At 38.1% G+C, this 15,724-nt stretch overlaps 1 protein-coding gene across 3 annotated transcripts in view; it reads right to left on the bottom strand.

The window, feature by feature from the left end:
- MAP2K4 (mitogen-activated protein kinase kinase 4) overlaps positions 1-15,724 on the bottom strand; it is a 72,501-nt gene that overhangs the window by 54,664 nt on the left and 2,113 nt on the right. Inside the window, exon 2 of one of the 3 annotated variants that reach the window (XM_011965677.1) lies at positions 6,036-6,210. The exons of 1 other annotated variant lie outside the window; for it this stretch is intronic. In XM_011965677.1, coding sequence (XP_011821067.1) covers positions 6,036-6,074 — 39 coding nt within the window. In that variant the 5' untranslated portion in view covers positions 6,075-6,210. Of the gene's footprint in view, positions 1-6,035; positions 6,218-15,724 lie in introns of those variants that run through there. One more of the 3 variants, XM_011965680.1, reaches the window with a different exon arrangement.

The following is a 15,724-nucleotide window of genomic DNA, read 5'->3' on the forward strand; positions in this document are numbered from 1 at the left end:
TTTTAAAATCAATTTAATAAACTCTCAGTTGTATCTCAGCCTCATTAATTAATTAATAGTAATGCCCCGTTCTTCTCACTGGGGATACTGAGATCCACTTAATTCCTTTTACCTTACCTTCTGCTACGTATTATCAGAGCACCTGAGAGATAAGTTCCAAAAGCATGTGTTATATTACATTATGGGAAGAGCTGCCCTGAGGACCAAGTTAATGGAACAAGTTTGACATGCCTTGGTAAGAGTGGTATCATCTTCTTCCTAACTACGTCATCCACATTTAAAGAAACAATGTCAATCTTAGCACTGAAATTGTTAAGGGTCTAAAGACCATAAATGACAGACCATCACTTCAGTACTTACGACAATAAAGTGAGGTAACAGTAGAAATCTGATATATTCAACAAATTTCAGAGGCATGGTATAAGATGACAAAGAATGATAGAAAATATGCAGGAAATGTATCAAATACTGGTTCAAATGACACCCATGCAGAGTGAGGTATGGTAATACAGGTTGTTGGCTGGGCGTGGTGGTTCTCGCCTGTAATCCCCAGCACTTTGGGAGGCTGAGGCCAGCAGATCACCTGAGGTCAGGAGTTTGAGATCGGCCTAGCCAACATGGCGAAACCTCACCTCTACTAATAATACAAAAATTGGCCGCGTGTGGTGGCACATGCCTTTAGTCCCAGCTACTTGGGAGGCTGAGGCAGGAGAATCGCTTGAACACGGGAGGCGGAGGTTGCAGTGAGCCAAGATTGTGCCACTGTACTCCAGCCTGGGCGATGGAGTAAAACTGTGTCTCAAAAACAAAACAAAACAAAAAACAAACAAACAAAAACCAGGTTTTTCTCCAGATAACCAAATAAGCTGGGATTTAGTCCAATGTCAAAATTCATTCAGGTTAACCAAGTAATGGTAGAAGGTTTCAGAAACCAGATCTCTAGAATGTTCAAAAACACATAATGATTGACTAAAATTCACCTAGAGCAACCGTTTCCAAACTGTCTTAATTGTACCCCTGTTAATTCCTCGGAGCTGGTGCCCCAAGGGCTTCCAATATGACTATAGGTAGAGTCTCCACTTCCCACCCTCACATAACCCCAAACAGTACTGATTTATTTCTTGGGTTGCACATACAATTCTGTTAGTTCAACAAACTGACAGTCTGAAAAGCACTAACTTGGAGTGACAGCAAAACAAACATACATGTATACTGGGAATAAGCAACCTGAGTTCAAAATCAAGGCTGCGAAGAGGACAGCCCTGCCACATCGCTTGAATGTGCCTCCTCCTGGAAATGCTCTGCTTACACTTTTCATATGACCACCATAGCTTTTAAGCAATATTAAGAAGCATAAAAGAATACAGCTCAGTCAATCACAGATGCCTTAGTCAAGTCACACGATCTGACCAAACGACAGCATATTAGACTACAGTCTCAATTCTAAACAAAAGAGCCATGGCATCTGCATCCCACAGGTGATTTGGATAATCAAATATGATCACTGCGGCCCTTTGGAAGTGAATAAAATGGCCTAACAAAGCACTCTATGCCATCAAAAAGGAACTTTTCCAACTGAAGGCCATCCCAGCATCATTCTAGTGCTTTCAGAACATGCAAGACCAGTGTTTAAACACTAAAATGAACCTCCTCAAATCATTATTCATCATCATAATCCCCACTGAAATCATTTGGTAATGGAACTTTTGACAGAAGTGGCATGGTCTCTCCAGTGGCAGGAAAACAAGCCAAGCCATCCTTTTCTGATACCTGACTTCCCATACTCGCCATATTATCTACACCAGGGAGGCCTACCCAACCAGCAAATTAAAGTTCCATTCTGCTCAGAGAACAGCTGAGCTGAGGGCTGCTGATACTGTCAGCAGAGGGCTCTCATCCTTACTATTAAGCATCAGGATTAGGCTGGGTCTCAATTCCAGGTCAAGGACACTAAAGCCGAAATCCAAAAACCAAGGAGAGGCAGTATTGCAGGAATCAAAATGAGGTTAACAGGCCAGGATCAGCAAGACTCACATCAATGAAACAGCAGAGTTGAAAGGGTAGAGTTGAGGTTCAAAAGAACACGACAAGTTAGGCAGATCTCCAACAGAAAGAAAACACTTGAAACTCTTGCATACCAGGTCACATTGCTAACTTAGTCTGGCCTATGCACCTACCCTCAAACAACAGATCTGTTTTTCTTGATTAATCCAGGTAATTTCTCAAGCAGAAGACTGAAAAGTCATCATAATGATTCACAATGACAAATTTAACATGACACATTCTTATTCCCACCTATCTGCTCAATATTATTCAGTTCTTCAATGAGATGACAGCTTTATTACAGTATTAACCCTTCACACAACAATTCAGATTCCATTGCCTGCCATCATCTTTAGTGACAGGAACTTCAGTCCTTATATTCCCTCTCATTTTCATTCTTACTTTTCCACATTCCTTTGGGTTTTCACACATATTCTACAAACATGAAAAGGGCATGCATACCTTCAAGAAGTCAATCTGGACATGAGTCTGCTAGAAAACAGCAGGGAAGCTGGAACTCCAGGCATGCAGGATTTTTTACACTGCAGGCAGAGTCAGGTGGAGAACATACTGTCAGGTATCGGAGGCCTACAATCATTCTTCCCTCTGTCAGCCATCTGAGCTTGTAAGCCCATGGTCTAAGCTGTGACATTTCATTTACTCTTTCTCTTTTCTCCTGTGTCCCTAGATTTTCTGTGGGATCCTGATTCTGATCAGTGATGCTAGGTGTTTCTCCCAGATCTGAATTTCTCTAACCCTAGCTCAGAAACCTAAAGTCCTAATTGCCTCTTCAAACATGTGGTCTGAACTCTGGGCTTTACCCCGCTACATTTACCCCTGCCAGGAGCAAACACCTACTTTATGTAGAGAACAGTGACTATTCATGTATAATGTTTTCATTCAGTGGTTACCCCACCACTGTGCAAAACAGGACACTAAATAAATATTATTTGTAAAGGATATTGATCACAGTCAGAAGTAAATCCCTGGTAAGAGTTGAAGGTTGTCCTCCTGAGCTTTAAGAAACCCCAGAGGCAACAATGGCTTTGCCCTAGGCAGCCCTAAGACTAGTCACTCAGGCACAACTATACAAATTACTCCCACTCACAGGAGAGCAGACCCTTTCCCCAAGCATGTGCAATTAAAACTAATGGATAAAAAATGTTCACATCTTAGGTCCTAATGCAGGAACTCACTGATAGCTTGGGAGACTGTCCTCAAACCAAAGATCAAAAACATGTTTTAAGTATAACTCTTACAATTTTATCTCACTAAATCTGATTATATCATAACTGATTTTTAGATTAAGTCTTTGGGGTAATTATTTCTGGTTACTAAGAAGTCACCTTTTTCAAATACTTCTTACATATGGCAAAATAAATTTGGGGGAGGATTTCCTCAAAACCAAAAATGAGGAATAATACAAAGAAAAAAATCAAGCTAATATCACAGTTCACTTTTCTATAGATACTGAAAGTAAACATCTAATACTGCAGTTTAACATCTAATAAAGCATCTAATAAAGCAATCCTTCTTTATTCTCAAAGTGCATATTAAGATGTTAGCACAGTTACTTCAAGTGTGTTCCTCATTTCACCAACAGCAATGGAAAGCTCTCAGCTGTGTGAACCACTGTCTCATGGTTCCTTCAACTGTAAAGTCTCAAATCAAACTCCTCCTTAATCATATACTGATTCTGTATATTTGTGCCTGTCAATCCAGTCAATGTACCTAAGTGAGGAATGAATGAACTCTCTCAAGTGTGATCAAAGACTATTCTTTGAAGAAACCAACAATAAATATATTCTTTAATTCAGAGATGGCATACATCAGTCATCAACTGGTATCAAATTTTAATGCATATTAATGCAAAAACATTTATTCTTTCAGTATTAATAAAGTCACGGAATCCAAAGGTACTCCTCATCTATATGTTAATTGATGTGTTGTATTGCCATTCTCGCCCATCCCCAACTGCTACACGTGTTCAAGAATTTGAGATGGTAAACAAAGCTAGGTAGTACCATGTGGTGGGTATACATGTGACAGCAACCAGTTTGTAGGTCTCATGACTGCCTTGAAAGTTCTTCCTGTACAGCTGGGATTTTTAATAGCATCCCAACTGGAGCTGTCACAGTAGCCACTGATAAGGTAAAATTACAAATGATGGACAACAATTTCCTATTTTCATTCTTGAATTCCTACAAAACTTGAGTAAGCATTATACAACCCAAAATATTATCAAATTAATCAGTGAGAAAAACTTTTAAATGTCAAAATGAAGTACCTTCTTTTTACCTTTATGACCTTTATTAACAATGGCTAAAATCAATCCATATTACTAAAACAGTTTATAATGTTCATCAACAAAGTTGAAGCACACATAACACAAACTGTAAAAAGCAGGAAATAATTTGTTTAAATTACTTTCCCTAGTACCTGAAAGAAAAGTTTACAACTTTAACTATATAGGAAACCTTTCCCTTAAGATCCAGCCAACTAAAACTGGATGTCACACACAGGTAGCACAAAAGGACGAATACAACACTCATCCAGGAGTCTAAATAAAATGATTCTTTCCACTTATACTGCAGTGGCACAAGACAGGAATACGGAAATCACTGCATATTCCAAGAAAACATTTTATTTTAACACATAATGCAGAGTTCTTCACCTGTGCATCTTCAGAGGTCTGTGGTTTGTATGTAAAATGTTGTGTATATATACATCTGCCTACAAAAAGTCTATAGTTCTCACCACATTTTAAAAATACAGCCAAAAACAATGTTAAGAACCCATAGAGAGAATCATAAAAATTTTCCCCACCACTAATTTAACATTACTTTCATATGACCCAGTAAAAAGAAATGCTCAACAATGAAGGATACTAAAATAGTTACAGTAAGGTTTGGCTCACAACAGACTTCTACACAGAAAGCATTTTATTTTAATATAAATTCATTCTCAAATGTCAAGAAAAAACTAAGGACTCTTATCAACCACTCTGACAAACTCTCAAAATAGGACACTAATAGGAAGATGATTAGCTTGGACTATATGCAAATCCATTCTCAATTCTTGTAAACTGAAACATTTTTGTTCCCATAGGAATTTTAAGCTCAGAGAGGGTATGGCCACAGCTAGGTTTTTTTTCCTTTGTTTTTGCAAGTTGTTCCCACTGTTGCTGATTTTCCTGAACTATCTTACATACAGCAAAGATTTGTTAAACATCTAAACAAACAAAAGAATAAGTTACAATTACATGAAACCACTAGGAGTCAAATGGAAACCACCAATTCATTACAGGTACCAGCCTAAGCTTGCCAGGTATAGTCTATGGATCAAATTTCCTTTTCTGGCCATTTTTTTTCTTTTTAATGAACATATTAAGTGGCACGACACTCACAATCAGGACAAAATGTGACAACATTATCACAAGGTATGCATTTCAGTACAACTTTAAAACCAGGGAACAGGGCAGTACTGAGTAGAGATGAAATAAACAAACAGAAGCCGAGCCGGTCAGGACCGAGTAAGGTTGAGGTTAGTGGCAACAGCATGTGCGTGGTTTCCAGGAAACCTTCAGTAAGACTGCTGTTAGCCCTAGCCCCGCACCTTGCCCAACCCAGTGTGCTGCGTCTTCTTCCAGCTCCCGCCTGGCTCAGTGCAGCACTGCCCTGCTCCCAGGGGTGCAGCCGCCCAGCCTGAACTCACCTTGGCAGTAGAAGGGCCTGAAGTTTAAAACATGTTAATGCATCATGCCAAAAATGCAATCAACATGCACACTTCATACACTCATGTTTCCAAAGAGATAGAAAATGTGCCACCAGTAAGAAACCTCTACACAGAACACCCTCACAGGAGTTGGAGAAACAAGTTTTTAAACACCCACATTTACCACAAAAGTAGGAACACAACAACAGTGGTATTACTGCACCATGAAATTTCACCTAATGGATTAAAGTACCAAAAATAATCATGGCATCACCTACTTTAACTGCCATTATTTGCCCACTTGGTTTGTGGACCATTTTGTTGACAGAACCATAAGCTCCTCGTCCAATTTCTCCAAGGTCTTTCAAGTCCTCTGCAGTGAAATCCCAGTGTTGTTCAGGGGAGATCTTCAGTTTTCCTGATGACTCAATGCTGTGTGTTCTCAGTCTCTCTCTGTTAAAATATTGGGAAGCAATTTTTCCACATTTTAAATAGGTTTTAACTTTTTTCTTTTAGTACTGATTAATGTGTGGGAAAAATGTTTTCTAAATTACTAAAATAGTCTGACCTCCAGGTTTTTGAAGTTTTTCGTTTGTGTCATCCTGGTTTTTTACACACTGGATTAAGAATGATCTAGATTTAGGTAGTCAATAGACATAGCTTCAATGGGATTCATAAAAACAAATTCCCAAGAAGACTTAAACAATTCCCATTTATTAATTCTGCGGATCAGTTTTCATTTCTAAATATAAGATCTTATTCAAACTTGGATAAGGATTTATCCAAAGAGCATCATCAAGTGAGAATCCCAAGAGCTGCGAACCTCATTGAGAAACAGTTCTTATCCTATCTTACCCAACATTAGTTATTCCAGTGCCTCAATCTTCAGTTAGTACAACTATTCCCAAAGTTGGCTGTACCTTACAATCACCTGGGGGAGATTTTTAAAATCTCAATGCCCAGGTATCATCCCATAGCAATTAAATCTGAATTATCCAGGGACAGGAGTCAGAAAACAGTATTTTTAAAGACCCCCAGATGATTCCAGTAATGTTTGGGAAATAGTGCCTTAGTATACTGTCCCGTTCTTGTTAATACCATGCTGAGGTGGGAGAACAGTCAACTGAACAGCTAGCTGGCTCTAAGAGGAAAATTGCCATGTGCTATTCAAAATTGAAATTTTCAGCCCTGGTTCAATAAAGCAATGGGATAAAAAATAAGTGGCTCATAGACAAAAGAGCTCACTCATTACATATTTCCATTAAATAAAAAATCATCTCCAAAATCTCAACCTGGAGATCAAAGTATTAATTTCTAACCATGCTTTATAAAAAAGTAAATCCAATGAAAAATGTAAAACCAATCTGTTTCTCTCTCTTGCTCTCTCTCTCTCACACACACACCCCCCCCCGCCCAAACCAATGTGTAGGAATAAACTATCAACCACACACACAATGAAAACAATTCATTAAATATCAACTACATTTTTCAGTTTCATACAAAATGATCAAGATTTCTTTTTAACTCTGATCCTATGAAACCAACAGGAAAAGTTTATGTGCTTGGTCATTTATTTTTCTTCTTGCAAAATTTAGGAATGTTTTCTCCAATCAGTAGAAAGGTTTTCTGTAGCAACTTTTAAGGTTCCCCAAAAACTTAGAACTTTAAAATCTACCCCCACCCCGAGAATAATCGTATGTTCTAATATTAAGGTTCAAAGTTACACTTCAAAGATTCATACACTTGGTCTAAATAACAATTTACTATATCAGTGTTCCAAGTAACAGACTTTCAAATCATACTAGGTGATAACACCAGCTTTCATTCATTCAAGTGCTTTTCAGTTCAAAATCCTTTCACCCATATTATTTGATACTCTAGCATCCAGAGTCACAAGAAGCCTGGAAATCAGTAGCATAAGTGACCATTTAGGTGAAGATGAAGCCGGAACTGATCTTTTAGGATGGAACTCAGGTCTAGGCAAAAATAGGAAGCTTTTCTTGGTAATCTTTTTCATGAAGTAGACGATTAAGCCTGAAAAAAGTTCTAACATGAAGAAGTTCCATGTATAATGATTACTGTTCTATAATCTTTGGCAAATAAACACTATCTCAATGGCATAGTTTAATTACTGGTGAAATATACAGCACCAATCTACCACCGAGGGAAGCTGAAAAAAAGTTAATTAAGATTACTTGTAAATCGGAAGCAAAATTTTATAAAGTGTTCACTAATTGAGGGGCTGTGGCAGACAGGCTCCAGGAAGTCCCCATGATCCCCATCTTCTTAGTGTTCATATTTTTGTGTAGGTACTTCTCTTTGAGTGTGAGTGGGACCTGTGACTTGCCTCTAACCAAGAGAATATGGTAAAGATGATGTACTATGACTTTCATGACTACACCGCTATATAATACTTATGCTAGCATTCTTGAGAACTGAAATGAAAGGTACTTCATTACTATACAGAAATTACAGAATGAAAATGGTTACAATATTATCTCTATTACTTTAAAGATCAAATTTTAGTATTTATGGAATATCTCTACTAATTAGTTTAGCTCACTGTAGTTTTTTTGTATAGTTCCTGGATAAAGTCCCTTTTTTTCTTTTTGAAAATGAACAGGTTGAAAGCTAAGTGATACAGGGTATCTACTTGGGCTAATATCCAAAAATTGAATAAGGTACCAGATGCACAATTCTGTAAACATACTAAATGCAACTGAACTATACACTTTAAATGTGTGAATTGCAGAACGTGAATTATATCTCAGTAAAGCTGTTAAAAGAGGAGAATGTGATTCCTACCCAGAGTTCCAAGTTTCTCATTTACAAAGAAAAAGTGCTGTAAAAACACAGAAAAACATGCCACGGTTATGACATCAGCAAGCCATGTTCATACATTCATCTTTATACGGGGCTAGCAATCTTTCCAGTAAAACTGAGTCCATTTCACAGCAATTGTTTTAACAGTTGGTACAACCACAATGGCTTCCACAGAAGGGCTACACACAGATACAGTGCTGGAGTGACTAGATACAGGAACCAGACCAGAACCTTACCATTAAACTCTGCAGTCAATCAATTTCTGTCCTAAACTATGTAAGCGGCCTAGGAAAGAAAGAACATAAACAGTAGAAAACACACCCCATGAGAAGATTGGTGAAAAATAGAAACCAAAAGATGCAAAGTTGCCCTTATTTGCTGATAAATATTTCCCTACAATTATACTCTTAAAGAAAAAAAAAAAGTTCCCTGACTTTTCCTTGGGATATCACTTTCTTGAGAATGGGGACTATATTTTATCAAAAATAATTCCTAGTACAATTGGATTGTTTGTAACACAAAGGATAAGTGCATGAGGGGATGAATACCCAATTTCCCATGATGCGATTATTACACATTGCATGCCTGTATCAAAACATCTCATGTACTCCCATAAATATATACACCTACTATGTACTCCCCAAAATAAAAATAATTCCTAAAATCCCTCATCTTTCCCTTCATAATTTTCTGTGCATTATTTTATACAGATCACCCTTACCTGCCTCCAATGAACACTTCACAGGATTCCAACCCCAAGGTTCTCATTACCAACCTGGAAAACTCAGACAACAGCCACAGTGGCAGTAACTATCAGCTGTCACCCAACATCCATTCTCCTCTTCATCCTCCCTAACAAGATCCTCGTTTACTTGGGGCAGCAATGCACCCAGCTAAAAGGCTACATTTCCCAACTACTATCAACTGAACTGTGTTCCCTCTCAAAATCCACATGTTAAGGCCCTAACCCCAAACGTGACTGTACTGAAGACAGGGCCTATAAGAAGATAATGAAGGTTCAATGAAGGTTAATGAAGGGTGGGGCCCTAATCCACTGGGATTAGTGTCCTTACAAGAAGAGAGACCACAGAGTTCACTCTCTTCTCACATGTGCAAAAGGTCATCTGAGTTCACAGTGAGAGGTGGCCACCTGTAAACCAAGCGAGGAAGCCTCAGGTTAAAACCTACCTTGCCAGCACCTTAATCTTGGACTCTCCAGTCTTCAGAATTGTGAGAAATAAATTATGTTGTTTAAGCCACCTAGTGTGTGGTATTTTGCAGCCCGAGCTAAGTCACCAACATTCCTTGCAGTTAGAGGTGGAAAATAGGAACACAGTACTTAAAAAGAGCTAACTCAGTTGGAAAAAAGACTCTTGTTCTTTTCCTCCAACCTCCTTGTTGTTGCCTGGAATGTAGGTAATGACTAGAGCTCCAGCCACCCTCAATGCCCTGCAGAAGTGAAATAATGTCCTGAGAATGATGGAGCAGAAAACAGCACTGACTCCAGTAACAATGAAGCCACTACACCAACCCTAGCCTTCCTATCTCCAGACTTTTCTATGGAAAAGGGAAATATATTATCTGGTTTAAGCCACTATTTGTTCCTATCCTGGTTGTTGTTTAGATGCAAACAAACTTACTTTTAATTAATACAGCCCCTAGCATTATTTTATTTCCCAATGACTCTCAAAGAAGGTAGTGCCCGGACACCTCCAGCGTCAGCAGCAGTTTGGTCATCACAATCACGGGGAAGTGCAATTAGCATTTAGTGGCTGGGGACCAATGATGCTAACTGTCTCCAAATCCACAGAGCAGTTCTAGACAACAGGCCAAAAGTATTTCCTTGAATAGAATCTTCAGACTATACTTTCAGGGGTCATTTCTATAGTTCATTACTGGAGAAGTGTCTCTGAACCTGTAGAGCACCTAACACGTTTTCATTCTCCTGAACTCATTCCTGATGTCTGATACCCTGGTTGAAAACAATTCAGTAAAGCATCCTGCCTCAGAATGACTTTCCTATCATCCTTCATGTGTCATTCCAAGGTTTCTTCATGAGTCACTACAAGTTCTCTAGTCCATACCACAGTACCCCGCAAAAAACACATGAATAAGGCAATACAATCTGATTAAGATACACACACACAAAATACACACACAGAAAAAATACACACACACAAAAAATTCTTAACTCTGGTGTCCCTGATTTCAGAGCCTTACTATTCCACATCTAATAATTCTTGGTTCCCAGAGACTTAGCAGTTCCACGTTCTAGAGAAAACACACACACATACACCCGGAAAAACTGCCACAGATGTCACAGACATTCAAAAGAAGTGAAATATGAATGATCCTAACTTTTTCAAAACATGCAAGATTATAGATAGAATACTTAATATAGGGCATGAATTCATATAATACAGGCCTTATTAAAGTACAATTCAATGTATAGAAATTATATTTTGATATCAGAGATTTATCTTGTTAGATTAAAATCTGAAAACTAATTTTTTTAAGCCTACATATTTGCACTGAAATCTTTCCTGATTGTTATCTTCTGGCTAGAAATGACAAATGTATCTGCTAACCTAAATTTAATACTGAATTAAAATTATTGTTTTTTAGTTGTCCTTTCATTGACCCAGACTAATTTACTAGTCTGAAATTTCTGAAATCCTACAGATTAAAAAAACACACAAACACACAAAGAACCGTGACATAATGTCCCAGAACATCAATCAGACTGGACACTGAGAAAAGCTGTATTTCTATACAATGTCTAATAAAGCTGCCTGGGACTTCGTAAATAGGCAGGTAGCCTTGCTTTTTTAAAGAAATACAGTGGCCAGTCAAGTACGGTTATTAGGACAGCTCTAGCCACGTCGTCTACCTTCACCCCTACCCTCTATTAGATGCAGTGTGTTTGCTGTGCAAATTCAGCAGCAGGACCAGAACTTGAACTGCTTTTTCCAACTGGATTACCGAATCTAAAATCCCTCCTAAAGCTACAAAGGTAGAAGATAAAAAGGAAAATGGAAAAATCAATCATAATCCAGAAAAAAACCAATATTCACAATTTAGTACATATTACTTTGTATCTTTCTATACTATGGGAATAGGTTGCAAAAATAGCGTATTATACCTACTGCTTACAGATTTCACTTAACATATTTTAACACAGTCATTAAATAATTGGTATCACTACTGGAATGGCTGCGTACCAAGCCTGCACTGATTTAGGAGTACTATCAGCCAAAAGGTGCCCACTGTACTTAGTCAACAGCACCTTTTTCCTCAGGCCAATTTGAAAAGTGTTAGAGTTAGATCATTCTTTTCAACTGCTAGGGTTGAACATTCTTATGCTATCTGGTGAACAAATGTGTCTTTTTTTCTGATGATTAACTGACTAAGATGGCACCCCTGAGCCTTCCTAGCCCAGGTGTTTGTTTTGTTATCGCTGCTTCTACTAACAAGTTCCTTACCTATTAACACCATCAACCCTTGTCCTGCATTGCAAATATTTTCCCAGTTTGTGGTTTACCTTCCCTTGTGTTTATGAATTTATATTTTTAAGAAATTCAGTAATTGGTATGCTTTCAAATCAATGACTGCCCTCAAATTCTTTTGCTGTCGTGTAGTATCATTTATATTCACAACTGCATCAAAAGGGATTTCACTCTACCAGTGCTTTTCAGGTCCCTAGCTATGTCTTTCCCTCATCTGTCCCTTTTCTATAATCTTGCTGCCTATCCATCCAGTCTGTTTTCTCCTTGAGATTTTTCCAATCCATTTTTATAAACGCCATGACTTCTTTCACTGTATTAAGAATGTCAGTCACTATTGTAAGAAACTGTTTTGAATCCTGCAAGATATCTTGTTTGGAGATGCACTTTCTCAAAGTCTTCAAGATATTATTCCCTAGTTCCACAATTCCTGTTTCCGTCTCACAGTGAGAGTCAATATGGCACCTTCACTTGTCCTACTATGAAGTATCAAGAGACAGACTTACCCTCATACCTAAAACAACTGAAAAAAACAGAATGTACAGGCAATCTGGAAGACACTGGAAATCATCAGGAAACAAAGGGCAGCAGACACTGAAAGACAGGAAATATGTAAGATGAGCCCTACAATTGTCCCCAGCTTACTGCCTAAAGAGTTCACCAACTGTGATACAGGGAGGGGGATCTAGGCAGATCCTGGCAGTGCCCTTGTGTTGAGGACAAGGATCTGGGAATCTAGGGAGACCAATGTAGCCAGAGTTCACATGGCAGAGTACAGGATAAGAGAGAGCTACACAGAAAGAGAACCCCACAGATATGCAGAGGGCCCTCCTTGATCAGTGGATGATTGTGAGGAACCTATACAAGCCTGAAGAAGCAGCCACCTAAAAGGATTAAGAGGGAATCATACCCAGGCTCATACAAGGCAGTTCCTATTCTTAGCCATTGGAGTGGAAAACTTCCTGATTGGAATCCAACAAAGTAGTTAGAAGGATTTTACCTTACTAGTGAGGCAAAATTACCTCTAGAGTAGTCTCATCTGCGAAAGCTAAAAAGCAAGACCTGAAAGGATCAAAGTATCTCCAAGTAACTTAACCAAAGAACAAAACTCAAAAACATTCATGAAAATACAAAAACAGCCATCACACAATAATCCCCAGCACGCAATCTAAAATGACCACAGTACACAAAACAGCAGAAAAACATGACCCGTAATGAAGAGGAAAACATCAATCAATTGAAACTGACCCAGAAATGACAAAAATACCAGAATTAATAAAGACAATGAAACATTTACTACGTTCCATATATTAAAAAACTAAAGGATAGATAGAGTATGTTAAATATAGATGTGGAAGAGAGAAAGAATAACCAAATCAAATGTCTAAACATAAAAACTGTAACAAGAGGCCAGGCGCAATGGCTCACACCTGTAGTCCCCGCACTTTGGGAGGCCGAGGTGGGCGAATCACGAGGTCAGAAGTTTGAGACCAGCTTGGCCAACACGGTGAAACCCTGTCTCTACTAAAAATACCAAAAATTAGCTGGGCGTGGTGGTGGGCACCTGTAATCCCAGCTACTCGGGAGGCTGAGGCAGGAGAATCTCCTGAATCCAGGAGGCGGAGGTTCCCAGTGAGCCAAGATCACACCACTGCACTCCAGCCCAGGCGACAATGTGAGACTCCATCTCAAAAAACAAACAAAAAACAAAAACAAAAAAACCCACTACAACGAGAAGGAAGAAATTCTGGGAATGATGGATATGTTAACTTGACTATGGTGATGGCATCACAGATGTACACATATGTCAAAACCTAGCAAATGACATGCTTTAAATATATACAGTTTATTCTATGCCAATTATACCTCGATAAAACTGTTGAGAGAAGGAGAGAAAGAAAAAGAAGATTATCTTTGGGCTGCACTCTACTTGTCTGATAGGGATTTGCCCATTACATGCCTATGGTTCAAAGGCAGATTTGAGATATCTAGATCTAGTATATTACGAATTAGAGCACTCATTGCTCCCATGGTAAATTCTCCTCTTTCCAACTTCCTTGGTCTCTAATACCGTATTCTGAACCGACAACAGCAACATAAAAATACAATCCTAAGTCTATACTGGGCAGCACAGCAGCACTATACTGTTACTACAATCCTTCTCTACTTCCACCTAGAACACTTTACTCATAATGACCACACTTCCCAGATAAAATTCGTCAGCATCCATTTCTCCTCCCTCTTCCCATCCCTCTCCAGTTTTTTTCTGGTAGTTACTAGTATGGGCAGGAGAAGAAATAAACATGAAAAGGGATGAAGCCTCTGCTATAAAAGAAACCCTAGGTAAAAATTTTCCTTATTCTGGCTGTGTTACTATTAGAATCCATTATTAGATCCTATAGGGAGTTAAGTTATCTTAATTTTCAGTGTTTCATATTTTCATCTATGTTTCTTAACAAATATTTTAGCAGGACACTGCTACTCATATATCATTTTGCACTACAAACCTCAAATTGCTTTTACAAAGTCAGAAATTTAGTTCTTAAAGCAAATTAAAAACCAAGAGTCTCACGACTTTTCATTTGTGATCTGTTAGCTAATTCTTAATACTATTACTATGTGAGCTGTGTTTTGAACACCTACTTATTAAACATCCTCAAGCTTACTTTTATTATTTTTGAGACACTTACCTAAACATGTCAACGAGAAAAGGAAACCAATTTTATAGAAATAAATTCTATATATAGACACATTTATTTTACATCATACAAAGACTTGAAATCTAGGGTATTCATGAGTACCTTATACTGCTTAAATTTTAGCCTGTACATGTGAACTATGATCAACCAGCTTAATTTAATCCCAATCTATGCTTTACACCTGATTTTATTCTAGTTCCTTATGATATTGTTATCATATACTCATGATACTAACAGAAAAATTAAGAGTTAAAGTCTAGTTGTAGTTGGATTCAAGGGAATTTGCGTCTTTCTATGAAGCTATTTAGGCAGACAATTCAAATGTTTTGCTAAAGGAAGAAAATAAAAACTTTCATTCCCATGGCTTCCAATTTGGTGTTCAGAATATACATGGTCACAGACTAACAGAATTTGATTAGAAAGAAAACGCGGACTTCACTCTTGTCCTTCTAAGAAACTTCCTGAAAATACTGTATTGGGCTTCGTCTTCCTCCTCTGTGCCCATGAAGGTTGAAATCAAGATACACCTAGTCTCTGCCAAACTCCTGCTCTACAGTCCTAGTAACACTCTCAAAAAAGTGTATTAGGCTAGTTTGGTACTGCTTACTTACTCTTAGTGAACCCTAATTTGGATTAACCATTTGTTTAATTCTTCTGATGATCATCTCCATAAAGTCTGTATCAGAAGTTTCATTTCAAAGTGTGCAGGTGAGAATATAGGCAATATTAGGTGGCTTTTCTCTGCAGCTCCAGCACCTACACTGGAATCCCTTGCCTACTATTTGATTCTTCACCATGTGAATTCATCACTTTTTAAACATTTCAGAATATACCCAAATATCGTAAATGAGACTTCCAGGGAATGCAAAGATAGATATCTACCACTGTTATTATGGTTTACAAATATGCCCATATGAGAAGAGGAAAAATATCACAGACCTT

This window comes from Mandrillus leucophaeus, unplaced genomic scaffold, assembly GCF_000951045.1.
Source record: "Mandrillus leucophaeus isolate KB7577 unplaced genomic scaffold, Mleu.le_1.0 Scaffold732, whole genome shotgun sequence".
NCBI classification, from domain to species: Eukaryota; Metazoa; Chordata; class Mammalia; order Primates; family Cercopithecidae; genus Mandrillus; species Mandrillus leucophaeus.